The following is a 25,957-nucleotide window of genomic DNA, read 5'->3' as shown; positions in this document are numbered from 1 at the left end:
GGCTGAATGAAGTTTATGAGGAACGTTTATGTAGGCCCTGGATACAAGTGTGCCATAGAGAATTATGCCTGTGTGTGGGGATGAGGTTACAGAAAGCTTTATGTGGTCAGTGGGGTCCTCTAAGGAGACAGCATACGGTACATAGCTCACACAGGGCTGGGACCTCCTGGACACACTACTGCCCACAGAGCACAGCTTCCAGGTAAGGGAGGCGATGCCAGCTCTGCATTCTGCCTGGCCTCCCAGGTCCTCATCCATTTCTAACAGGACAGAAGAAGGTGCCTTCAAGCCAAGTGTGTCCCTTACTGGAAGATTTAGGAAAGGATAAAGCCAAAGGGAAAAGAAGGTATAGAAAACGCCTAAGAGATCCCTTCATGGAATGGAAGGATGACTAAAGTGGCAGAGCACTGGCCCTGATGAAAAAAGCCAAACTTGCACATGCATGTGGGCACGTGCATGTGCGCGCACACACACACACACACACACGCACATGCACACGCACGACATTCCTCCAATACCTGTCTGGTACATTTTCACTGTGTCTAGAGTCTCAAGGAAAGAACTAGGAAGCGGCCTCCATTACAGAGCTCTTCCCCAACTGCCAGGCGGGCAGATCTGAAACAGGTGGTGTGAGGACAGCCCCCCGCAACTGACCTGATTCTAGCAGAGGTGGGAGAACCACCTGGTGAGGCCCCAGCAACCACCCCCTCTGCATGGTGGAACTGATGCAATGGCCCCGAGAGCCTGGACAGTCACAGGCCTGGTGGGGAATCAGCCTTTCTGGGGCCTTCACCTGGTCCTGTGAGAACAGGATACCAAGACCAGGAAGCAGGGCCCAGCTGTTACCACAATGGCAGGCCCTGGTGGCAGGCCCTTGGGGAAGTCCTCGGGCCTCAAGCCGCCCTGAGCAGTGTGGTCCACTAGAACCAGGGCTGACTGGAATTCAGTACTGTGTAGCTGGACAGAAAGGCCCTGCCCCTGACCACAGCATTGCACCCACGGCACGATAAACAGACAAAACCCCACAAAACCTTCTCTTAAGAATTGGCATAGGGAGGTGACAAGAGTTGGGAAAATAAACCTAATAGCAACAGTGCTAAGCAGTTACTTCTGTACTGATTAAAAAAGAGAGAGAAAGATTCAGCTGTAATAACATTTAATCCCCAGAAGCTAATCTAAATGTAACACTCAAAAGAAAACAGAAGTGGCACAAAGAAACAGAGCCCCGGCCACTGCCTTTGGGAACGCTGGCTTTATTCCCCAAGTGCGTCCATTAACAGAGCAGGGATGAAATGCCACTGCTGCCTTTGTGCAGGACAGGGGATTAACCGATGGTTTCTCTAAGCCCAGTTTTTTGAGTCATGGATCTCTGAGTACCAAGAAAGCACCTGAGCAAAGGCTGGCCGCCCAGCCGGCTACTGTTCCCCTACGCCTTCGCAGCCGGCGGGGAGTCAGCTGTATGGAAACGACCGATGCACAGGCCAGGCACTTCAACCCGACGGCGCTGGCTGAGCGTGAGCCCTCTCCCAGGCGTAGGACAGTGAGCGCACCCTCCTGACACGCGTGCTCAGCTCATTCCCACGGCCCGGGTCAGGATCCCGGCTCCCAGAGGGTGCCCCTTCCCGCAGGGCTCAGCCCTCCTGGCCTAGCACAGCTCAAGGACGGGAACTCGTGAGGGAACCTCTGCTCTCGCAGGGCATCTGACCCACTTGTCATTGCTCAGGACCGGTTGCGTGCCAGGCGCATCCGCGGCGCTCTCTTCTACCCGCCCGTTCTGGGGGCGCTTTGCATAATCTTCTCGTTTCACCGCGACCCTCCCCCTGAGAGCGGGAGGCACGGGTCCTGTCCACGGCTGCATCCCAAGAACAGTGTGTGCGGGAGGCCCTGGGGACGCATCTGCGGATGGGTTTGTCATCCCTTGCCGGCAGGCGGAGGGAGCCCCCTCTTTGCTCTCAATACCATCGCTGCTTCCTTCTCCCAGCTGCTACCAGTTATCCTTCTAAGACACAAGTCCGATCATACCAACCCTCACTCAAAAGCTTCTTTACGACTTGCTGCTGCCTACAGGATGAGTTCCACAGCACTTTAGCATGCAGGGAGGGCCCTCCTCATTTGGGCGCAGCCTCCTCTCTGTCCCGCTGCCGTTCGGGGCCGGCCCCAGCCCACCTCCCCAGGGAGCCCACAGGGAAGCCTACTGCAGGCCTGTTCCACCGCCTCCCCGCTGCACGCGGAGGGGGAGGGCTGGCCCGCCCCACGGCCTCGCGGCTCAGCTCAGTGCTCGCTGCCGCTGTCTCTGCACACACCGCTGGGCCCTCACACTTATTACAGATGTCTCTGCACCCACAAAATGTCTCAAGTGCTGGAATACTGGGCCAAGACACAGCTCCTGCCTGCAGGACACGTGTGCAGACAGCCCAATGGGGCACTAGAATGCACCGAGGAGGGCAAGGCTGCCTGCTTCTACCTGCCCGACACTGTCAGCTGCCCCCTCTAGCAAACTTCCAGCCGTCTGGGAAGTGGACACTGCAGGCAGGGCAGCCTGGTGGGTCTGTGTTCTCCCGCAGCGACAGCGATCATGCCTCCCTTCCCCTCTCCAGTTACATATCGACGCCTGCCTGCCTGCCACCAAGCCAGTGTGAGGAAAGGGTGTCTGCACTTGGACCAGAGGCTACATGATATAGACCATAACCGTCCAATCTCATAAGGGGAAAACTAAAATGACAAAGCAAATATACGCCAAGCTCATGGGTGCTGGGCACAGGGACTGAGCGGGGGCACAGGAATGAGTCTCTGGTGGATGGGACTCCACATATCATCCAGGAGCAAAGGACTAGGCAACTCTTCCCTGGAGACACGGTGGCAGGCAGCCTGCCAGCCAGAGGAGGCAGAGACGAAATGCCAGCTTTGTGTTGCCTGTGAACAGATGGGGAAGAGGGCTGGCTATCCCACGCTTCGACTACAGATAACAACACTGTGGCTTTTTCCTTAAACATCTGCAGAGGAAGGCTGGGTGCTTCCTTTAGTTGTCATCACTTGCTACACATCAGGAAGGTGTTTGCTAGACCTAACTTGAGTTTCCTGGGCTCCAGCTAACCCCTGGCCTTGCTGCCATCCCACCGTCTCCCTTCCAGAGGATCACTGGCTACCCTTGGCAGCTCTCTCCTTTTAGGCTGCCCAGCGCATATCTGCCTTCAACTTTAACTATCCCGTCTCTTCCTCTGGAGCCTCGGTGCCTCTACCACATGCCCCCACAGCCCGGGGCCAGGTAAGCATAGCATTTCAGACAGAACAGACCACCCCTGGCCAACTCCAAATATCATTTGCTCCCGTGAAGTTTCAGCCTTATGCCTGATGGAGGATTTTGAGACAGCTGACAGCAAAAAGCCACTGTGGATTCCTTCCAGCTCACTTTACCACCTCCCCACCCCACTCCGACAGGAGAGCATGAAGGCACTAGGAGAGAGGTCTGCCTCAGGACACCCCAAGGCCGCCAGTCAGGACCAGCCAAGCCCCCTTCCCCGCGGCAGCGAGCACTGAGCTGAGCCGCAAGGCCGTGGGGCGGCCGCGTCTACTCTCGGCACACAATCATTCCCAATGTCTCTGCCTTGGCCTAAGCCAGCACTATTCCTTTCCTTGTGAATAGTTTTAATAGCCTTATTCAGTTTTAATTATATAAGCTATAACGAGTAGAGAGTTGTTGCTTTTAAATAAGCATGTGATTGTAGGGTCCACAGGAGGGGGTCTCCATGCAGACACCTCCCACCTATTTAAGTCTCTGCTCAGTACCTACTTGTGTTACCTAGGTAACTGGCACACCTGAAGGCAGTTCCCTCCCCCTTCTCTGAGGTCATATCCGCATCTACCTGGCCACCCCTTCCTGCCCCCGCCCTAGATAAGGCCAGGCCCCGTGGCGGCTCAGTCCTTCTCGTTGGCCATAGGCCAGCAGTTCAGGGATAAACTTTTCTCGCCTGCCTGGATACCGTGTGGTGTTCTCATTCGTGGGCTACCTACTTTAATAACTCTTACAGTTATCCTAAGGGCTTCAGTCTCCCTTGGTCCTTTTTGTTAACAGCTCCGAACTCACCTGAACTGGCCGGAGGTAAGCACTGCTTTCTGTGAGGCGGGGCTTTCCTGCGCGCACACAAGCACCAGCCGTGAGGAGAGGCCACTTTCCCGGGGTGGGAGGCGCCAGCACACTTTTGGCAGCTGTCTGCTAGTCCAGAGTAGATCAGGGCTATCCCAGCCCTACCAGTCCAGTCCTTCACACTGGGACACAGGACTGCGGTGCGTGGCCTGAGGCTGCTTGCGCATACACCGTAAGGCTCTCTCTGGGGCACCGCCCACGGGCTGCCTTTGGGCTCCAGTTTCCTCCTCTCCTTAGCTCCAGATTCAAGCACTAAATGTACTGACTGCCTTGGGTTCCCTGTCCTTTGCTCCTGAGTGTAAGGTTTGCCAGAAAGGAGACCCACCACGTGGTTCAGGCAGAAAGGAGTTTATTGGGGGGAAAGCAAACTGCCAGCCCACACAAGATGGAGGCGGCATGGGGAAACAGGGGGGAAGGGAGAAGGGAAAATGAGAGAAAAGGAAAGAGTGGGGGCTGTGTTGAGCCAATTATATAGGAAAAGGTGGGAGATACGGTCAGGTGGATTGGATGTAACCTCAGAAGCAGGAGGTAAGGCCTCTGGGTGTGCCAGTTACCTAGGTAACTCAGGTACTGGGAGCAGACTTAACCAGGTGGGGGGCATCTGCGTGGAGCCCTCCCACTGACCTCCAATCTCTTACTAAAATGCTTCTATATGATTGACCAAATATTGCTGAGATACTTATACACTTTAGTAGGAAGACTGGGTCTGGCTGGCGCCATCTTGGCCACATGGTGGATGGTAGGGTCTGGCATCTTGTCTTCACGGTGAGGGAAGGGGAAGCCACTCTCCCCTCCCCTTTGGGCTTGACTGAATCCCTAGAGGCAGGGGCAGGGACTTGAATGATAGGTTACTAAACCTGTCAGTCCAGTGCCTGGGACTACAGTTTCCTGTGACACTTCCTGGTGACCCAGACCAGCGCTGGCGCCGGGACACCGTGCCACATGTCTCCGTGTTTCTGTCCTGTCTCTGGTCTTCGGGCTCTTCTCCAGTCACCATCAGTCCCACTGAAGCTCTCTACTGGAGCTGAACTGGTTTGTTGGTATTGTTTTTGTTCTTTCTTCTCCGGCCTCCGTGGCTCAGTTTCCTAACAGTGTTAAGTGAATTTTCTAGCTGCTGGTCTTTGAGACAGGAGTCCATCATGCAGTCGCTGGCCTTTTAATAGAGAACCCAGATTCGAGCCCTCAAAATGTGGCTTCTCTGGTTTTTTTTTTTTTTTTTTGCCATACAAGAATATAATGAGTCAGATACTTTCCTCGAGGCCCAAAAGGCCCATGCTGCCTTCTCAGCAACTTTAAGGAGTGTGTCTCAGAGGCCTGTCACATGACTAGCTGCGCCTTGGGCAGAGTGGCTGTGATCCCGGCTGCAGATGCCTCCACAGAGCCAACTATCTGTCAACCTCGGCCCTGACTTCCCCCCACGGCAGCCGCCTGGTGCACCTCCATCATGGCCGCAATCCTAGGATAGCCAGGGGAATGCAGGGTTAGCTACGATGTTGGACTGCCCCCAGGTGAGACCGACAGGAAGGAGAAAATATGCTCAGGCTAGACATTTAAGTGACATCACCTATAGGAACAAGGAGGGAGAACATTCTACAGAGAAAACAGCAATGATTCTAATAGCTCTCTGTTTTGAAATCAGAAGCCCAGTCAGAGTCTCAAAACAAAACTCAGAAGAATTTATCTGGCCCAGGGGTAGCAAATAGCTCTTACCCTGCACGCCAGTCCTTGTGGCTGATACTAGCCTCGACAGTGCAGTCCTGGGGAGCAGCCTTGAGGCTGTGCCCAGGGGAATGCAAGAAAGCTGGGACCCTCTTCCTCCTCTGCTGGGGAGCAGGACACCGCCCAGGCGAGAGGCCAACCACCTACCCACCCACACTCCATGACTTTCTCCATGCATCTTTCTCTCCCCTACACAATAGCGGCATCACGCTGCCCACAGTGGCATGGGAGGAAAACACACAGGACTGAGGAAGTCAGGCAGCCAGCTCGCCAGCAGACAGCTTAATCCTGGAGCTGTATGTTTCTAAGATAAGGGCCTCCACAAAGCAGGGGGAGAATAAGCGCAGACACACACCTGCCACTCCGGGCATGTGTTCCGAAGAGGAACTCGGGCCACCATCTCTGCTCTTCCTCAGAGCCAGTGCAAGTGGGCACTGCTTGCTCCCGGTTCACTGGCCAGGAAACCCACCTCTAGGGACAGCCCTGGCCTCTGCCTGGGAGCTCCTTGTAGCAAGAAGTCAGGGGACTACACAAGTGTCCAGCAAGGTACATCCACTCCAGGATACCTCTAGTAACTAAAAAAAAATGTGTTAACTGAACTGATTTGTGAAGTGAGTTTATTAAACGGGCTTTCATTTGTTAACTTCTCAAAGAACAGACTGACCCTTCTAAACTACAGAGTAGTTTCCTTTATAGAGGTTATCTAAGGTTACCTAAATAGGGAAGTAACATCTTTGGAATTCAGACTGCTGAATGTTATCTGGATTAAAGAATGTTTAGAATGCCATTTTATTTGGGGTTCAAATGAATGAGTATTGTTTTAATAGGTCACCCGTCTTAAGCTAACTAAACAGATGCACACTGAGGTGTGGTCTATTTATTCTCAGGGGAGCCGGGCTCCACCCTCACAGCCGGGCACTTTTCCCAGCGCCGGAGGCACCGGGCAGCTCCGCTCCTGCCAGCCCCGTCAGCCGAGTCTGCGTTAGGCAGAGATCCTCGCATCAAAGTCCTAGGAGCACAATGACTCCGTTTCAGGAAACAGTTAATAACCTTCTTCCTCCAACTCAATTGTTCTAACCTCTGTGAGGGCCAATTCTTTGTGGGGCCCGGGAAGACCGTACAAGCTTCCTGACAACGAGAAGCCAAGACAGACTCTGAATGAATCCCACGGGAGGAGGACTGAAGGTTGTCATAAAAAATGGATGTGACACAATAAATGCAGGATGCTCCCTGGGGTCTTAATCTCTTCCTTCAGAAAATCTGAACACTACCACCTGCTGGGCTGCGGTGAGGTAGAAGCTGGGGTGTGTACACACACAGTTTGGATATTCACTTCTATCTCAACACTTTTCTTCCAAAACAAGAATCCAGCCTCACCAACAGCCAGCTCTCTGCTTGGCATCTGAGAAACTAAAGATTGTAACCACCATTTTGTAGTTACTAACTGCTAATTTTGCTTCTGTAAACCGCTTTGCGGCTAAGGACCTAGGTAGCTCCACACTGTACTAAGACCCCAATCTGTACCTGACTGACCTTACCGTAAGCCCTACCCTCCACCCCTCACTTTCCAGTAAAGACCATCAAACGCCCTGGGACAGAGAGTTCTCAGAAAAACCATAGACACCCATAAGAGTGACTGGCAGAGAAGAAAAACAAGTTTTGGAGTTACTCCAGAACTTCCCCACCCAGGTGTGGTTTCCAGGATCTAATTAAAACCCCCTTGCTACATCCCTATGGCTTAACCAATCAATTTTAAATGTGTCGGTCCCTTGATCTGACCAATGACCCTTTCCAGATTCCTTCCCGCCACCAAATGCACCAAATAAGCTTTAGAATTATTTTATAATTTTCCCACGGCGTGTGTTGATTTGTTAAGAGATGCTATGATGTATGCTAAGTCCCTGCCTTCCCCAAAGAATGTATAAAACAGGTGGAGCCTTAGCCTCAGGGCCTCTCAGCGTCACCCGTTGCCAAGCGCACACAGGACCAAGCTCGAGCTTGCAATAAAGGCTCCTTTTGCTTTTGCATTGGTGTGGGTCTCTGGTGGTCCTTGTGGGGGTCCGGCGTTTGAGCATAACACATCCATTGGGCCGGGCCTCAGTCAAGCTAGAGGATCTCAAGAAAAACTAGGGGCCTCCTGAGTCATCCATCTGAATGCTACTCAGTCAGTGCTTGGCTCACTGCTGTCTAATAGAACCTTCCTCCTGCCACACCGAAGCAGACCCACACTCTCTGAGGGAAGAGAGGAGCTAACTTGAAATACAAAATCTATCTCCAGGTATCCAAGGACCTAGAAGGTAGGTCTGGAAGGCCATGACGTGAGAAGGTAGTCACAGAGCCACGAGTGTTCACGTTGGAGGTTTCTGGCAGCTCCAGATCCAGGAGAAGAGGCAGAGCTTCAGCCTAAAAGGCAGCTTCAGCTGGAAGGCTGAGAGGTCAGGCTCCCGGGCAAGCAGGGGGCAGAGCCTCGAAAGCCAGAGGCCACCAAGGCACCTGGGACCTAAAGGGCATTCTCCTTCCTTCCTTCCTTCCTTCCTTCCTTCCTTCCTTCCTTCCTTCCTTCCTTCCTTCCTTCCTTCCTTCCTTCCTTCCTACCTTCCTTCCTTCCCTCCCTCCCTCCCTCCCTTCCTTCTCCAGTCCTGGGGCTTGAACTTGTAAGGTCAACCCCAGGGAGGGCTCCACGCAGATGCCCCCCACCTGTTTAAGTCTGCACCCAGTACCTGAGTTACCTAGGTAACGGGCACACCTGGAGGCCGCTACCTCCTGCTTCTGAGGTCACATCCAACCTACCTGGCCACATCTCCCACCTTTCCCTATAGAATCTGGCTCAACATAGTCCCCGCTCTCTTTCCTACTCTCTCTTACTCTTTTCTTTGTCCTTCCTTCCCCTCTGTCTGGCAGTTTGCTTTCCCCCCAATAAACTCCGTTCTGCTTGCCTTTCCTTCCTGGGCAAGCCTTACAGAAATCAGGACCTGGGCTCTGTCCTTAAGGCTCCCAGTGCTCAGGGCTAGCACTCTAGCACGTGAGCCACAGCTCTCTACTTATTGGCTTTTTCTGTGTATGCGGTACTGAGAAATCCAATGCAGGGCTTCATACATGCTAGGCAAGCACTCTACCACTAAGCCACATTCCCAGCTCCAAGGGCAGCATTCTTGAGAGTAGCAAGACAACACTCAGCCATTTTCTTGAACAACACTCAGCCATTTTGTTCTTTTACAAACTTGTAAATTACTGAGCTACTTGAGGAAAGAAGCCAAGAAGGTAACCCAAAGGCCACCAAAGGGGAAAAGAGCCATTTCTAGAAAACTTTACAAAGTCTAGGAAGCAAACACAGTGGTTTAGGGCTCACTGAGACAGAGTGTCTTGGAAGGCCACATCGTCAGCTCAGGGACACCTGGCAGACTGAGCACCCAAGTCCCTAGGGAGTGAGGAGGCTGGGCCCCAGGGCCGCCGCAGGGAGGGCGATGTCACCAGAGCCCTCTGTGTTCTCTCTGCCATGTCTGACATTCAGTCACGAGTGACCATGCACACAAAGGGGAAACGGGTGGGGGCAACAAAACAGACTGGCGGATGACTTTAACACAGCTTTACTTGATATGTTCAGGAAAATAGAAACCAAAAGCAGAATTTCACCACAGAATAGAAATCCTTTTTAAAAAATGCAACATCTATAATTGAAAAATAATGCAACAGCCGAAATTCAGAATTCAGCAAGTAGGTTTAAGGCAAACTTGACACCATAAAGAGGATCAGTGAACTGAAAGATCAATAGGAAAAATGCAGAAACAGTATGAAGATTTAAAATAATGATGAAAAAGAAAAAGGAGCAAGAGGCCTATGAGGCAGTAATGCATGTAGCTGACATCCAGAGACAAAGGCTTAAGTAACACAGGCCAGAAATATTGTAAGGTCCACCCTGGGAGGGCTACAAGCAGAGGCCCTGCCTGCCTAAAGTCTCTGCCCAGTACCCGCGTTACCTAGGTAACTGAGGCACTAAGGGCAGCCACCTCCCCTCCACTGGTCACACCTCCCTGCCCTGCTCTAGGTGTGTGTGTGTGTGTGGGGGGGGTGATTGCTCCCCTCAGGCCACAGGCCAGCAGTTCAGGAATAAACTTTCCTCTCCAGCCTGAATACTGTGTGGTGCTCTCCTTTATCGCCCACCTACTTTAAAAAACCTTATGAATATCTAAGGAGATAATAGCTGAGAACTTTCCAAAGCAGACAAAAAGACATCAAACTCCAAGATGTAAACTCTACAAAGGGAAAAAATAAAGACAACCAATTCCTAAAACCATAATAAAACTGCTAAAAACCAAAGACAGAAAATCTTGAAAGCAGACAGGAAAGAAGAATGAATCCCAAAGTAGCAGGAACAATATCAAGAACTGATGTCTCAAGAGAAAAACATATAATAGAAAGAAATAAGAGTTAAAGATATCTTCAAAGAGCCAAAAGAAATGATTATCTTTTTCAAAACGCAGATGAAATATTTTCAAACAACTGAAAATATAAATTTTATCTGTCAAGTTATACTAAGAGAAATACTAAAGGAAGTTTGGGGGGGGAGCATTTGGAGATAAAGTCTTGCTAATATTTAGCCCAGGCTGGCCTTTAAACTCATGTTTCTGCCTCAAGGGATGGAATACACTACCACATTTAGCTGAAAATACATTCTTCAGTCAGAAGAAAAGTTAGCTGAGGCTGTAGCCCAATAGTAGTGCACTTGCCTACAGTGTGATAAACAAACAAAAATGATCTCAGAAAAAAAACAATATATTCATCATTTTGTAAAGATACAGAAAATTTAAACATGCTTAAATAACTGAATTTGAAACAACCAGTTTCAATGACAAGACACACATTTGTTTTAAGTGCACATGAAAAAGGGCAGCCAGAACAGATTATATACTGTATCAAAAATCAAGTTTCAAGGGGCTGGGAATATGGCCTAGGGGTAGAGCGCTTGCCTCAAATACATGAAGCCTTGGGTTCCATTTCCCAGCACCACATATATAGAAAAAGCCTGAAGTGGAACTGTGTCTCAAATGGCAGAGTGCTAGCCTTGAGCAAAAGAAGCCAGGGACAGTGCTCAGGCCCTGAGTTCAAGCCCCAGGACTGGCAAAAAAAAAAATCAACTTTCAAAAAAAGTTCAAACAATTAAGATTATTCTCATTTTATGGCAAATTAAACTAAAATTGTGGTGGCACAAACCTGTGTCCCAAAGGAGGCTGACGAATTGTGAGTCTGAGATCAGCTTGGGTTATAGTAAGACTCTTTCAGAAAAAAGTTAAAACTAGCAATCAGTAGTTGAAAAGGCAGGTAGAAAATTCCCAAACATTTGGAAATTAATCAATAAATTTTTCAAAAGAAAAAAATCAAAATGAAAATTGGAAAATTTTTGAACAACTTAAGTTAAAAACACACCACAGCACACCGCACCAGGCTGCAGCCCCAGCTGTGTTCACGGACAGGAATCGCAGCCTCCCTGGCCCCGAGAGGAGGAGGAAGCACAGTGGACTCCACTGGCGAATGCCACCCAGCCCCCAATCTCACAAAGGGGCGTCCTGGTGCAACCAAGAGGTGTGGGGCACGCGGATGCAGGAGGCCCAGGCAGGAGACTGCTGCTGTCCAGCTACTGCCATCCGCTTTACAGTAAGGTTTTCTTTAATAAGTAAAATAAGCCTAATCTAAAACACTAAGTATAATACACTAAGCATCTCAAGCAGTAACAGTCACTTCCTATCAAGTATCATGTGCTGTACATAAATGTTCCAGTGTTATGTAACTGGCAGTTCAGTAAGTTTGTTGACACCTGTAAGCCACAAAGACAAGTGTAATTAATGTGGTGTGTTATGACAGTATGATAGGTACAATGTCACAGGGAGCTCCATTATCATCTTATGAGGCTACTGCTGTCTAATGTGGTTGACTGCTAGCCAAAACATTGTGTTCCTTAAATAATCTACTTCTTGCCACAGGGCCTTTGCACATGCTAACACTAGCTTGATATGCTTTTTCCCCTTCTTTCTTCTGTTCAACTCATTTCAAAGGAGTCACTTTACATTTCTTGAGAAAATTTCTTCTAAGTCTAGGTTCCTCTGATTTGTACTTTCATAACTCTTTCACAAGCAATAATTGTTTGTGCAGCAATAGCTGGTTGTGCAGTTAAGTTTAAACGTTGTCTGCTATTCCCTAGATACTACAAGTAACTGGCTCTTCCGTATATCCACCGGGCCTAGCATGACACCTGACAAACAGCAGCCTTTGTATATATGTGCTAGATGAATGAATGAAAACACAGACATTGAGTTTACCCTGAAAGTAAACATTCAATTTATTCAAAGCTGTTAAAAGATGCTCTACTGTCCTGGAAGAAAACTCCAAATATTACCGCTGCCAGCAGTTGGCATTTACTTCTATGACATTTACGATCATTTGCTAATCCAAAATACCAACCCAAAGTCCCCTCCCCCCCCAATGATATCTAAGGAAAACAATCTCTAACTCTACACTGCTTCCTGTTTACTACATTTGGGAAAAGACACATCTTGGAAACCTAAAGAAAGCATTTATCAAGTATGCTCTATTCTGCACCAAGCAGGTGCGATGAAGTGGTTCGAATGGCTGGCTTTCCTGATGGGGGCTCCTGAAGCTAGCGCCACCGATGGGGGGGCCGGCCTGTAGCCCGACATCCTCCCACAGCCCTGACGCCAGGACCTGCCGGGCCGGCCGGGCTGGCAGATGCAGGACCTGGTGAAGTCGGGCTTCCTGGCTCACACCGCGCCTTCTCTGGGCTCTCTCTCATGAGAACACTAATCCTACTCTCAATGGGGATCTGACACTCTTCTAAGAGGATCACACTGGGGACTGCTTTCCGAGGGACACAGGCTCAGTTCACAGCCCACAGGGACACTGAGGCGGACCACAACTGGACTGCATTAGAGACGGGCCTCCCAGCAGGCACTGGCCGGCAGGAGGCGCAGCCAGGTTCACCACCCAGGCAGGCTCCCAGCACGCCCTCTGCTGCCTACAGGGACAGCAGTCAGGCAGAGTGGAAGAATGTGGCCCCACAGCCTGAGCCAGGCTTGACCCCAGCTCTGCCACAGCCAGCTGTACTGGCCTGTTCAACTGAAGGGTGGGTCCCAGATCTCATTCACTCAAAGACACCTTCAGTAACCATCTACCATCTACTAGGCTCCACCTCTACAGACCTCCCACCCCGCCCCCCCCCCCCAGTATCATGGACAAACCATGCCTTCAACACTAATTTTGAGGCACACCAACTATGACCACAGACAGAGTAAGAGAAGTCTCTGGCCTCTGTCTCAGCTCTTTGGCAGTGAAACAAACAACAGCACATGACCAAATAGCCCCGAGGGCTGGGCAGAGGGCCACTGTTTAGTGATGCCTCCAATGGTGGCAAATCCTTAATCTGCCACAGCTCAGCACTCCCCTGCTCCAGGTGCTCAGCCATTCCCCGTACTATTCCGGTCCTTTGATTCTGCTTCACCGTCTCCATGGTCCTTCCACCTCCTCACCCAGTTTGGTTCTGCATTTCTACACGTACTCTGGCGCTTCCCAGTTATCAGGTAGCCAAACACATCTCTGACATCTTTTCCTCACGGTGCTAGATCCAACCACTTCGTACCAAGATGCGGTTGCCTGCCAATCACCCTGCTTCCTCTTGGGGAGGAATGGAAGGTTGGTGGAGGCTCCTGGGTGCAGAGACCCTCTTCAAATACAGGCCCCACTCTTCCTCCATAGGCACCAGCACTCTGAGCTTAGCAAAGGTTCCTTCTGTAAGGAGTGCAGTACCAACCAATGTGTCCCCCTGGGTTCTGGCTGAGCGTTCAAGGACAGCACAGAAGCAAGGGATACCATACAACTTGTCACTTGAGCAAGCCATCCATCTCTCTGAGCCACTGGGAGTAAATTGCATGTGACCGGAGGTGCCAACACCGAACACGCAAAACACCCCAGAAATTGGAGATAGGCTGAAAACCCCCAAAGCCCTCCACTGGCCTCCTCTAGGGCCTGATTACCACTCCTTGCCTGGGTGGACAGTAAAAAACGCTGCTCACCAGATCCGGGGCCTGCAGACATCTCTGACAGCCTCAGCCCCACTCCAATTGACCAAGGAACTGAAAAGAGCTGAGTGCTAATTTGGGCAATTACCAGTGGCCAATGGTTAGCTTAGGCTCAGGCGAGGGAGCCGAGGAACAGATGGCTGTTGTGTTATTAGAGAAATCTGAAATCAGACAGGTAGCGGCAGGCATCAAGCCACATGAGAGGATTTTTACAAATGCAGGCCAAGTTCACAAAGAACAATAAGCAAATTCTTACTTGATTGCGCTCTCTGCTTTCGAAGCTGCCTCATGGAACTGCTGAGCAGACAGTTTATACATCTCAGCATTCTACAAAGAGAAAAACAATTGGTTACCAAAGACTGAAATTTCCCTCTGGCCCTCATGGGATTCAACCACATTAGAAACCAACAGATGCTAATTTCTTGACCAGCATCAACGCCAGGTGGTGATTAGTCCACAGCTTGGGTTCTAGCTCCTACCACGCTGCCTGCTGCTTTAGGATCCTAGAACACAAGTGCTGGAAGAACACAACAAGACCCTTTAGTTCAGGGCCTGGCGAGCCACAAGCCCCAGGCAAAACCTCTGGCCACCATTTCTGTAAAGTTTTACTGGCACCCAGCCACCCTCATTTGTTTATACATTATAGTTGCTTTTATGTGACAATGACAGACTAGAGTAGTCGGGACAAAGACTGCAGGATCTACACAAAGCCTAAAGTATGTATCATGTTTAATGAAAAAAATCTTTCACAGTCTGGTCTAATCGTTATGTTGCAGGTGGACTTTGCTGCTCAGAGAGGTCCAGTGACATGACCAACGTCATACAGTAAGGGCAGTGCCAGGCTCGAACCCAGGTGTGTGGATTCCCAGCCTGGGACACCCTCTGCTGCTGACCACAACACCCTATTTGTCAGCGTGGTAGCTGCCAATCCAGAGCACTGCAGGGACCTTCTAAAGGTCTGCTGTTGCACCGGACACCTGCAGAGCCAGGATGCAGGGAAGAGTCTAGGCTTGGGAACCAGACAAAGCTGGGTTTAACTGCTCTGTGTGCTAGGGTCACCCAGGAGGCCATTCTGCCCCCCCTCCCCACCCTTCCTGTGAGGCTCCTGAGTTCCTACTTGCGCTCAGAGGAGAGAGGCACAAACACCGGTTGGAACACCTGCTGTTCCAGGTGGGAGGGCTTCAAGGTCCAAATGCATGATCCTTGGTAGCAGGAAAAGCCAATCAAGGCTCAGTCTTGTGGGAAGTGGATTCAAGGGGAAAGCAACCTGCGCCAGGGCCCGGTCAGGCTTCCCCCATGCAGGGGTGATGAATATGGCTACAGAGGCCACATGGGCCTGAGGCCAGACCTTTTATAGACATGACTGTATTTGCTCCTCAAAGCCGTACATGGGAGAAATGTTCCTTGTTTTACAGATGAGCCAAGAGAAGCTCAGGCCCAGTCAGTCACTGTCACAGCTTGTGTGGCAGTGAAGGGACGAGGAGATCACAAGGCTGTGCTCCCTGGCACATCTGCTGGCTTGAGCCTGGCGCTGTGTAACCAGAACACATGCAGAGGCCTAGCCTGGCTCTGCCTGCACAAAAGGATCATGCTAGTCCTTAGACAGGAAGTGAGATGGTTCAGAATCAGCCCTACAGACAGAGTAGTTCCTGCATAGCACAGAACTCAATCAGGCCTGCAGGGGAGGCAACCAAGGTGGGCTAGGACCTCCCTCTAGGACATCCAGGAAGGCAATGGGCTACAACCAGGTACCCTACACCCTCCCTTGGGAATCCCCCACTGTCCCTAGCCTCAGAGGGAGGTCAGGGGAGAAAAAGCAATCTCAGAGGCAGAGCTGGAGCACACAGCCACGACCAGCAAGGACTGGGCTCCACGCTGGGCCTTCTACTCTCAAGCTGCCAAGTGGACTTAGCCATGTCAGGAGGCCTGTCTTCTTCCCACTTCCACTCTAAACCAGAGCCCCTGGCTGAGAAATGCCAATGCTCCCAGCACACACCAGACACTCATTACACCCTCTGGTCCCAGAGCCTGGCCAATAGCAGGTCTGGAAGACACCAGAATACCTAGCATGAGGGCCCTGCATTCTCCCTGTTGTCCTCACAGTCCAACCAAGAGATAGATTATGCTTCTGTGGACATTCGCCACGGTGGACTGTCTTGGTAGAGGGGGAACAGACGAGAGGAATGGACTGAGGCCTCTCCTCTCCCTCCATGTAGGTGCTCTTCTGCGATCTCTTTGATGAGGGACGTTGTGAAGACATGGCATGGTCTATAAGTAAAGCCACGTTCTAACCTTGGTGGCACCTTAGCACAGGCTAGCTATGTCCCTGGGTAAGCAGCTTACTTCTTCGGGGGCCATGTTTTCTTAACTAAGCAGTAAGCACCAGCCCAGATGGCCTGGGGTACGGCATGTTGTTGGGCTGCAGATTTTGTGAAGTTAAACCAGTGCTGAATCCTAAATGCTTCCAGCTGAGCCTTGGCTCTTCCTTCCTCACATGATCACCTCATACTCAGGCCTTCTCTTTGGGCCAAACTTCTCGTCCCGCAGCTTGCCACAGGGTGTGTCAGACCTATCACCCGTGGGTGACCCTGCAATGGGAAGACCTATGACACCGACGGGACCAGTGGGATACGGGATAGACTGCACAGAGGCCTACAACCAGGCCGGAGGGAACCCAGGAGTGGCGAAGTTGACTGTGAGCTGAGATGAACAAATGTGTGGTTGCTAGGATTTGTCACAGGAAGTGCCTACAGGCTAAGAAGTGGTTGACACTGGCGCACTGCAGCTTCCTCCACTGTATCAGGAGGACTCAGGAGACGGGCCCCACCCTCCTCCGAGCTGACTGCTGCACATTTCATGACACAGAAAGGTATCTGGCCACACTAGGCAGCACTGTACCCCTTCCTGAGATGCCTGGCACGGGCCTGGCTCCCCCCTGTGGGCAAGTAGAGCCCTTGACAGACCATGACTCAACAGCATCACGGGGCTTCTGTGGGGCTTCTAGAAGGACTGGTACCCCCAGTGTTCATTCTGAAATCCACCAGTGTCAAGAGATTCCAAGACAAACCCAGCTTGCTCCCCAGATTTGTGGAGTGCTCAGAAATAATGTCATGCCTACAAAGGGACACTGGGCAGCCTAGCAGAGATGGCGAGTCAGACTGTCTTCTGGAGATCACACACTCACACACACACACACACACACACACACACACACACACACACACACACACAGTTTATTACAAAGTTATTCACTCTCTTTTCCCATTCTCCCATCTCCTCTGCTCCCGAGTAGTCACTTTGCTTGGTTTGTATTCTGTCTAACCACATAAGTAATTTCATATATGTATATAATATAATTATATGTCTATATATACACACACATTCCTATGAACATGAATGTCTTTTCGGTCTTGTTCCACATGTAAGTGAAAAGATATATTTTATTTTCTGAGCTTGTTTGTCTTGTCTTACATAGCATAATGTCCTCTAGTTGCATCCATTTGACTGAAAATGACATGATTTCATTTTCTTTATGGTTGTGTAATATTCATACGCACACCACTCTCCCCTCCTCTTCCTTATCCATTCGTCTGTTGTTGAGCACTTCAGCTGACTTCATTGTGTGGCTGTTGTGATACACACAGAGGTGCAGGTTCCTTTCTCACACAGTAATTTTTTCTCTTTTGGATCTATGTGCCGTAGTGGTATGGCAGGGTCATAAGGAGGAGCTACTTTTAGTCTTCCGAGGAATCTCCATACTAATTTCCATAGTGGCTCACTAGTTTACATCCCTACCACAATGTATGAGGGATCCTCTCTGTTCCTGCATCTTCTCCAGCATTTGTTGTTTTCTGCTACTAAGACTGGAGTGACATGGGATTTTGGTGTGGTTTTGATTTGCTTTTCCTTTGTGGCTAAAGTTGCTGAAAATGTCTTCATGTATATATTGGTCATTTGCATTTCTTCTTGTGTGAGAACTGCCTACTCAGTTTGCATGCCCATTTGTTGAAGGGATTATTTTTTCTCTTGCTGTTTAATTTCTTTTATTTCTCTGGATATTAGTCTTTTATCTGTTCAACAGCTAAGAAAGATTTTCTTTCCTTCTATGGGTTCTCTCTTAGTTCTAATGATGACTTCTTTTGCTGTGCATAAACTCTTTAATTTGATAGAGTCTCAACTATCAATTCCTGATCCCACCCTCTGGGCATTTAGATTCCTAACTGGGAACATTTTACTTGTGCCTATGCTTTCCTTATAGTAGATCTAAAGTTTTAGTGGGAGAGGGGGTACCCAGTTTTCACAGCAGGAGGTAGACCAGGTAACTGGTGCTGGAAACAGAACACATGCACAGTCGAGCATACAGCTCTACCATCAGCTACACTCCTGACACTAAGGAAGGCACCATTATGTTTTATTAAACGATGCTGTCAAAGATACAAATGGTTTAGAAAACGAAAGCAGAAAGGAGGCCGGGTATGGAGTGACTGAGGGAGCTGCTGGGCAGCCTCTCCTCCTCCTCTGTCCTATAGGCGAGGTGGCAGTGCACCCTGGAGCACACTGCTGAGCGAGCACACACAGAGCCCACCTGTCCCTGACACTCATGGCAGACATGCTGTGCCCCACTTCATCTTCTCACTTGCCAGAGTTGCATCCACTTTTCCTATTGAATAAACAGTCTTTCCTTGGATGGACAAGTATCACGAGCCTCAGGCCGTACCGGCACCCCTACCCCCTCGGCACACATACACAAGGCCATTCTGCAGGCTCCCACAGTTACAAATGACGCCGAAGGGAACGACTCTGTGACGGAATGAAAATACTTATAGGGAACCTTCTAGAAGCTAAGTTCTTGGGTCAAAAGGTGTATTGACTGTTGTGTTTGTCTTTTTAAAAAAATAAATGAACAGAAATGATCCAAGTGCGGAGGCTCACGGATAACAAGCCACAGAGTGAGAGAGCCTGAAGCGCGCAATGGCTGCAGGAGAGGCGGGGTGCACTGGCTGGGGAGGGATAAACGACAGGCAGGGGCAGGGGCAGGGGCAAGACACAACGGAACTGGAGGACCTCGACTGCAGGCTCACGGACCTGGCCTTCAGCCCGGGAACATAAGAGGTGAAGAAAAAGGCTCTGCATTTTGAAGGAGGGAGTGGCAAGTAGCATCCTAAGGTCACTTAGTTTTTGGTACTGGGGCTTGAACTCAGGACGCCACACTTGTAAGGTGAGAGCTCCACGGCTGAGCCACCTCTCCCTATCTTTAACAGGACAGGGGAGCTGTATCAACAGTAGAGTGCAGCTTTCTCCCAGGGTAGGTCATCAGTACTGAAGAGTCCTGCAGCCCAGGGCCCAGGAAGGTGGTTGCTGAGCCTGTAACGAGGCCATAGAACCCCATCAGTTGCTAGGAAACCCCTCTGTCTTTGAGAGACATGTCCTGAATCTTCACACCTTTATTAGTACCTAATGATCACAAACTAGTGTTTCTGGGGGCGGGCTTCTCAATTCTGGGACGCCTCTTCCTCTGTCCTGTAGACAGCCACCCCTCCTCCAGCCCCTCCAGCTGCTCTACATGCACATCTGAAGGCAGAAGACCTGATCTCCATTAATTAAATCTGCCATTAAAAATTAAATAACGTGAGTAAGAAGGTGTGAGCATTATCTCTACGGGTTTCAGGAGTCACAGTGTTTCTTCAATTACTTCCCAAGCAGGTTTCATATTTCATACCGACTGATTTCTCCAAGGGCCTGGATTTGCAAGATCAAAAGAGAGTGTGAGGGTGAGGGAGGCACAGCGAGCGGCAGGAAGGGGAGGATGCGAGGAGCATGGCTGCCGCCCTGTGGGAGAGCCTGGGCTGGGAGCAAAGCAGGGAGGGTGTTGAGGCCTGAGGTCTGTGGAGCCCACTGAGCACAGGGCCACGAGGAGCTCGCGTGAGCAACTGCAGATGTAAAGGCAGACAGACGCTTAGTCTGTTGGTTTAGAGCCACCAAAGACACACAGCCCAGCAAAACCATTCGCTAATGGCCTACTAAGTGCACAGGCCGATGCTAAGTGTCACAGAGAGTCCTTCCCAGCATTTGGGGTATCTAACAAGGAGAGACAGTTTAATGTCTAAGGCATATACCAAGAACAATAGGGAGAAACCTAAAGCTAAAGAGGCATGTACGGTACGGTTAGGTCTGCACTGGGTCAAGTCCATGGGCAAGGGTCAAGATCTCTGTCGGTCTCGCTTCCTATCTGTAAAGTGAGAAGGGTGACAGAAATTCCTTCAGACAACTTTGTGGGAACTGAATGGCATATGCAATGTAAAATGTTTACCACAGTGTTCAGTACAGAATAGACACTCAATAAATGTTTTTAAAAACTTAGCAAATGCGTATTAACCAACCCCAAATGCTGCATGTTTGGAAGACAAATAGGTATATTGAAATAGCAAGTGAAATCTTGTAACCCGCTCAAAGGTAGGACTTAGCCTCTTGTTCATGCGTTTATCCTTAGAACCTCTAACAGGGCCTGGCACACCGCAGGCCCTTAAGAGAAAGTTACTGAGTACATGGAAATTAAGGGTAGACCACTAAGATGATCCAAAAAGATGGTTAGGATAGAGTCATTTATTTAATCGGTCAAGGGAGTTTGCTGAGCTCTGCTCTGTGGCAGGCACTGCCCAGGGGAACTGGCAGGTGGGTGAGTCCTCGGCTGGGTAGCATAGGGTATGCCTAGGGCACAAGGGAAACTGAGTAGACAAGAGGGCTGCATATATGTGGGAGGATTAAGTAGCAATCAGAAACTTGGAATCTTTCCTAAAGGTAGGAACACTTTATTTTACCAAGTGCTTCAGGAGGATGCAAGCATCCAAAGCCATGGAATATGCACTGCATACCAGTGATGTACTCAAAACCCCTGTCAAACACAGTCTGCTTTTAAGTCCCATGGTCCGCATGGGCCAGGTCCTGTACAGGGCAGGGACTTTCCAACAGGCAAATTCCTAAAATAATTTACACTGCTACTTCAAGATCAGAATTGCTGCACGTTGGGCAGATGAAAACATGGAGGTTCAGCAAGGAAAAAGTCTTTTCCAGGGTGTCACAGCATCAAGCAAAAGACCGGGATCTGTCAAATCCATGTCTCCTACTGGTGACAGGCCTTCCTGCCTGGCCCAGCTGTCCCCAACAATCCAAGGGCCTCACAGAACACAGCAGCTATGAACAGCTACATGTAGACAAACACGAAATCCTCAAATCCTGGCGGCCAGGGAAAATCAGTGCAGGCTGGGAAAGGGCCAACGTCTGAAGGCCCAAGTAAATCCCAGGAATCCGAGAGGAAAGGACAAGAGACAGGGGAGCCCCATGCCAAGGCGCTGCCAACATGGCCAGCACTGGCCATCTGGGGAGATTTGAGACTCACCAGCTTAATTATCAAAAGCTTCTCAAAGCTCAGAGGAATGCTGAATGCTAAGGAAAGTGAAGGTAACATATCCAGAGTTGAGTGCCTTAAGTGAAAAGAGTAAAGTCTTTTTTTTTTAAGGTCAAAACTAGCAACATAAAATATTAAAAGTGCAAGACGTGTAGTCAGCCACACTGCCAATGGCTGATGAAGATTTTAATTTTGCTAAGTGGCTAGGCAGCCAGCTCTTGCTGGCTTACAAAGCTGGCAGCTACATCCTGGCCGACTGTCATCTGGAGAGAGGGATCGCTTTTTCCTCACTTGTTCTGAATTTACTCTATGGAAGGTACATAGGCCCCCAGTGACCCGGTAGCTCTCCTCTGACCCCCGAGGATGGCCCAACCAACCTGACTCCCATCCTCCAAATCCCGGCAGGCAGGCTCTACCAGCCGCCCTCCACTCTTCTTTGGAGCCTCTGGCTCCTGCTCCTCTTGATCCCCTTTTGGGCTCTCCTACTCAGCCTTTTATTTTCTTTCTTTCTTTTTCTTTTTGTTGGTCATGGGCTTGAACTCGGGGCCTGGGCATTGTCCCTGAGCTTCATGGCTCAGGGCTAACACTTTACCAGCCAGAGCGCCACCTCTGGTTGGTTTTCTAGGGGTTACTTGGAGATAAGAATATCATGGACTTTTCTACCCAGGCTGGCTCCAAACCATGATCCTCAGATCTCAGCCTCCTGAGTAGTCAGGACTGTAGGTGTGAGCCACGAGAACCTGGCAAAGCCTTTCTTAGTCTGCTACTTTTTGGTAAGCTATACGCTGCCTCCAGTCCTCATCACACCTACTCAGATCTCAACCACCATGCCCAACTCCTCAACTCAGACTATCCTGGCAACCTGCCTGCTCTGCCCCAGGCGTAGGAGGCCCCAGAGCCATTCCAAGATCTGCCAGGGCAAATCGTGGCTCTAGCTCAGTAGAACCATTCCCGAGATCCTCACAGCCCTGAATTCTTCATGCCTGCAGATGAGATCACCCTGTTCTAAGCACACTTCTGCCAATACCCATGACTACTACCCTCAGAAGAGATGTTCACCACCCACTGTGTGCCCAGTGCTGACCGTGGCTCAGGATGGATGCTCCTCCCCCTAACTTGCTCTTTCCCTGGTCCAGAGGCAATGGCCCCCAGCTTCAGGGATACACTGGGGATGTAGGAATTACTGAACATGAATGTGCATGCTGAGCATGCTGCTCAGCAGGCCATGGTTCACTGGTTTCTTTTAGTAAGTCACTCAACAAACATTTGTTGAGTGCCTGTTATTTGCCAAGCTGCTTTCTACAAGTAGTGAGCACATCAGTAAACAAGAGGGAATATCCTGCCTCCAGTGAGAAAAGAGTCCAGATACAGAAGAGGGGATTGCTCCTTGAAGTACCTAATCAGGCCTCTCCCCTGCTTGGGTGACACTGGCAGAGGTCTGACCCATAGGAAGTCCGGACTGGGCAAAGTCCTGAGGTAGGACCACTTGGTGTGTTCTTGAAGTAGAGTGGCTAGAGGCTTTAAGAATGAGAATGGGGGAAAGATGGGGGAGAATGACAAAAGGGGTGACACTGCACTTGAAAACTGACATGTTGAGCTGAAACCTCTTTGTACAATAAGGATAATAAAATTACTTTACAAAGAATAACAGAAAGGGTGCAGTCACCCAGAGCCCAACCTGACCACACTCCTGCAGAGCCTATCTAGCCATGGTAGGAAGCCACTGGAAGACAAGCTCAGGGCAACTCTGGACAGACTGCAGGCTGCAGGAGAGTCTACTACCCAGCAGACAGCAACAGAGTGGAGACGGCGTGGACAGCTGGGGCTCTGCATGCTGCAGGGGAGAGATGGTCAGGCCATGTGCCGAGAGAGTTGCTGGGGAATCAGACTAATAACCCAGCCTTGAACACGTAGGAGATGAGGCGTGGGGAGACTGGGAAGGCTGCTGGAGATAGGTGTGAGCACCTCAGGGGTAGTAGAGCCCAAGATACAAGGTTCACAGCCTCTGTGGCACGTCCCACTCCTTAAAACTTGGCTAAACGCGGACCCCTGCAACTCCCCGGATGTGCCCTTCTCCACATCCTCAACAGCGCCAGGCATGTTCCTTCCCCAGCTTCCACATACCCAGCTTCTGGCTCTGGCTCTGCTTCTTGCCTTTCCTGCACTGGCAGGCAATATTACTCCTCACCTGGCTCTGCTTCCTGCCCCAAGGTTCCCTTTCAGCCAGCAGGCAGCTAAGCTGGTGGGTAACCCTGTCTCCTGCTCATCTCCTGAATCTTCCCCTCCCCTTCCTACCCTCACTACTTTCATTCAATCTTCCTTGTCTTCTGAGTGGACGACTGCATGGATGTGCCTCTCACCGTCCACCGCTCGTCTGGTCCCTTGGCCTCCAGATTATCCTCCTCACCTCTGTCGGGGGAACCCTTAGATACAGCTCTCGGCTGAAAGCTTTCAAGGTTCCCCAGTGCTTGTGGAGTGGTAGACAGACTCTCCCTTTGAGACCCGTTCTCTCTATTAATAACCTTGGCACTGTCCCCAAAGTCTCTGCATTTCACTCTTAATGAGTTTCTATTCCCCAAGTCTCCATGATATTCCAGGTACTGCTTCCTCTGCTAATTCTACCCTGTCCCCTGGGGAAACTTCTACTCATGCGATAAGACCCAACAATACCCCTGCACTGGGACAATGGCACTCCTCTCTGGACAAAATTAACTCTCCTCCCTGCTCTACAGCCAGTGTCAGTGGCATCGCCCACAGTGCACTGCTGCCCTATTTGTCTCCCTTGCTAGACTGGGAACTGCTCCGACTCTGGAGTGGTGGCTTTGGGTGTGCTAGTGCTAGGGCTTGAACTCAGGATCAGGGTACTGTCCCTTAGTTTTTTTTGCTAAAGGCTGGCATTCTACCACTGGAGATAAGAGTTTGGCCAAATTTGCTGACTTCAAACTTCAATCCTCAGATATTAGCCTCCTGAGTAGCTAGGACAGTAAGTGTGAGCCACTGGCACCTTGCCAGTGCTTGGCCAAACTCTAGGCTGGATTTCTGTATACCTCAAGAATGAGAAAAGGCATTCCCAGTTCCTCCTGAACCTGACTGCTGTGCTCCTTACCCACCTGGTGCGCCTCCCCCCGCTGGCCTAGCTGTTTCGATGTGCAGAGGCAGTCTTCTCGAAATGTGTCTGGCCCTTCCACGGCCCAGCCTGTGCCCTTTCCTCTCCTCCAGAGCACCGGCTTCCCCTTCCCAGCATTCCCACTCTTAGGCCATGCAGTCCATGTCCTATTTCTTTTCTTTTCTTTGTTGGCTGTGGGGCTTGAACTTAGGGCCTGGTAGCTCTTTTATTCAAGGCTAGTGCTCTACCATTCTAAGTCACGGCACCATTTTTGGTTTTCTGATGGTCAGTTGGAGATAAGAATCTCATGGACTTTCTTGCCCAGGCTGGCTTTGAACTGCAATCCTCCTCAGATCTCAATCTCCTGAGTAGCTAGGATTATAGGTGCGAGCCTAGCTTTATCCTACTTCTTAATACATCTGACTGGCTGCCACTTAAACCCTGCGTAGGTGTGAACTACTAATTAGAGTGTAAGTAGCAGTGGCTGTAGGTGAGAAGCTCTCAAAAGCATTTCCATCTGTGAAACACAGAGAGAAAAGATCCCTTTCTGTCATTCTCTCCCTCAGGACCATGATGAGGGATAATCCTGGGCTCAGAACTATGTATTCTGGACTGGGCCTCTTCTGGGGTTCGGCTGAAACTCCTGACCCTTTGTCACTTCTGGGGTATGTTGCTGAGTGTATTATTGGATTGAGGAGGAATTTACTACTTTCTCCTTACAAGGGATAAAAAATTACAGCCTGGACACACATCCATGTCTGTATGTAGTAAAACAACACATAAATGTAAATTAATTAGAAACAGATGCAGGTTTTTAAAAAACTGATTTATACTAAATATATAACGTTAGACAACAGACCTTCCATGGCTTCCACTATTTACCCCAAAGCTCTTTTTCTTTGTTTGTCACCAGGATTGTTTGTGTGTGTGTGTTGGGGGGAGGGTGTGATCCACACCTCTAGGGTACCTGGGTAAGTGTGCCCTCAGGGCATGCAGACACCACACTCCATTACATGGGAATTTGTTATGACTGAAAGAGGACTGACAAACTGCATGGCAGCTCCTGACAAACAAGGCTGAAGGTCTGCAACCCAGCAGAGCAGGGGTGTGAGCGCAGGGCAGGGGTGTGAGCACAGAACAGGGCAGGGGTGTGAGTGCAAAGAGCAGGGCAGGGGTGTGAACGCAGGGCAGGGCAGGGCAGGGCAGCGGTGTGAGCGCAGGGCAGGGCAGGGGTGTGAGCACAGGGCAGGGCAGGGGTGTGAGCGCAGGGCAGGGCAGGGGTGTGAGCACAGGGCAGGGCAGGGGTGTGAGCGCAGGGCAGGGCAGGGGTGTGAGCGCAGAGCACAGGGCAGGGCTGGGGTGTGAGAGCAGAGCACAGGGCAGGGCAGGGGTGTGAGCGCAGAGCACAGAGCAGGGCAGGGGTGTGAGGACAGCTCATTCCATTGTCTCTGTTAGATGGAGGCCTAGGAATCTGAGGGTAGATGCTGTGTTCAGGT

General features: G+C 50.4%; 1 protein-coding gene across 3 annotated transcripts in view; it reads right to left on the bottom strand.

Moving 5' to 3' along the window:
- Positions 1-25,957, bottom strand: part of Chchd6 (coiled-coil-helix-coiled-coil-helix domain containing 6) — a 211,370-nt gene that overhangs the window by 27,832 nt on the left and 157,581 nt on the right. For all 3 annotated transcript variants that reach the window (XM_048356348.1, XM_048356351.1, XM_048356349.1), the window contains one exon: positions 14,207-14,277. In XM_048356348.1, the coding sequence (XP_048212305.1) occupies positions 14,207-14,277 (71 nt within the window). The remainder of the gene's footprint in view (positions 1-14,206; positions 14,278-25,957) is intronic.

This window comes from Perognathus longimembris, chromosome 10, assembly GCF_023159225.1.
Source record: "Perognathus longimembris pacificus isolate PPM17 chromosome 10, ASM2315922v1, whole genome shotgun sequence".
NCBI classification, from domain to species: Eukaryota; Metazoa; Chordata; class Mammalia; order Rodentia; family Heteromyidae; genus Perognathus; species Perognathus longimembris.
Note: the sequence above shows the minus strand (reverse complement) of the source record. Positions and strands in the feature narration are given on the sequence as shown.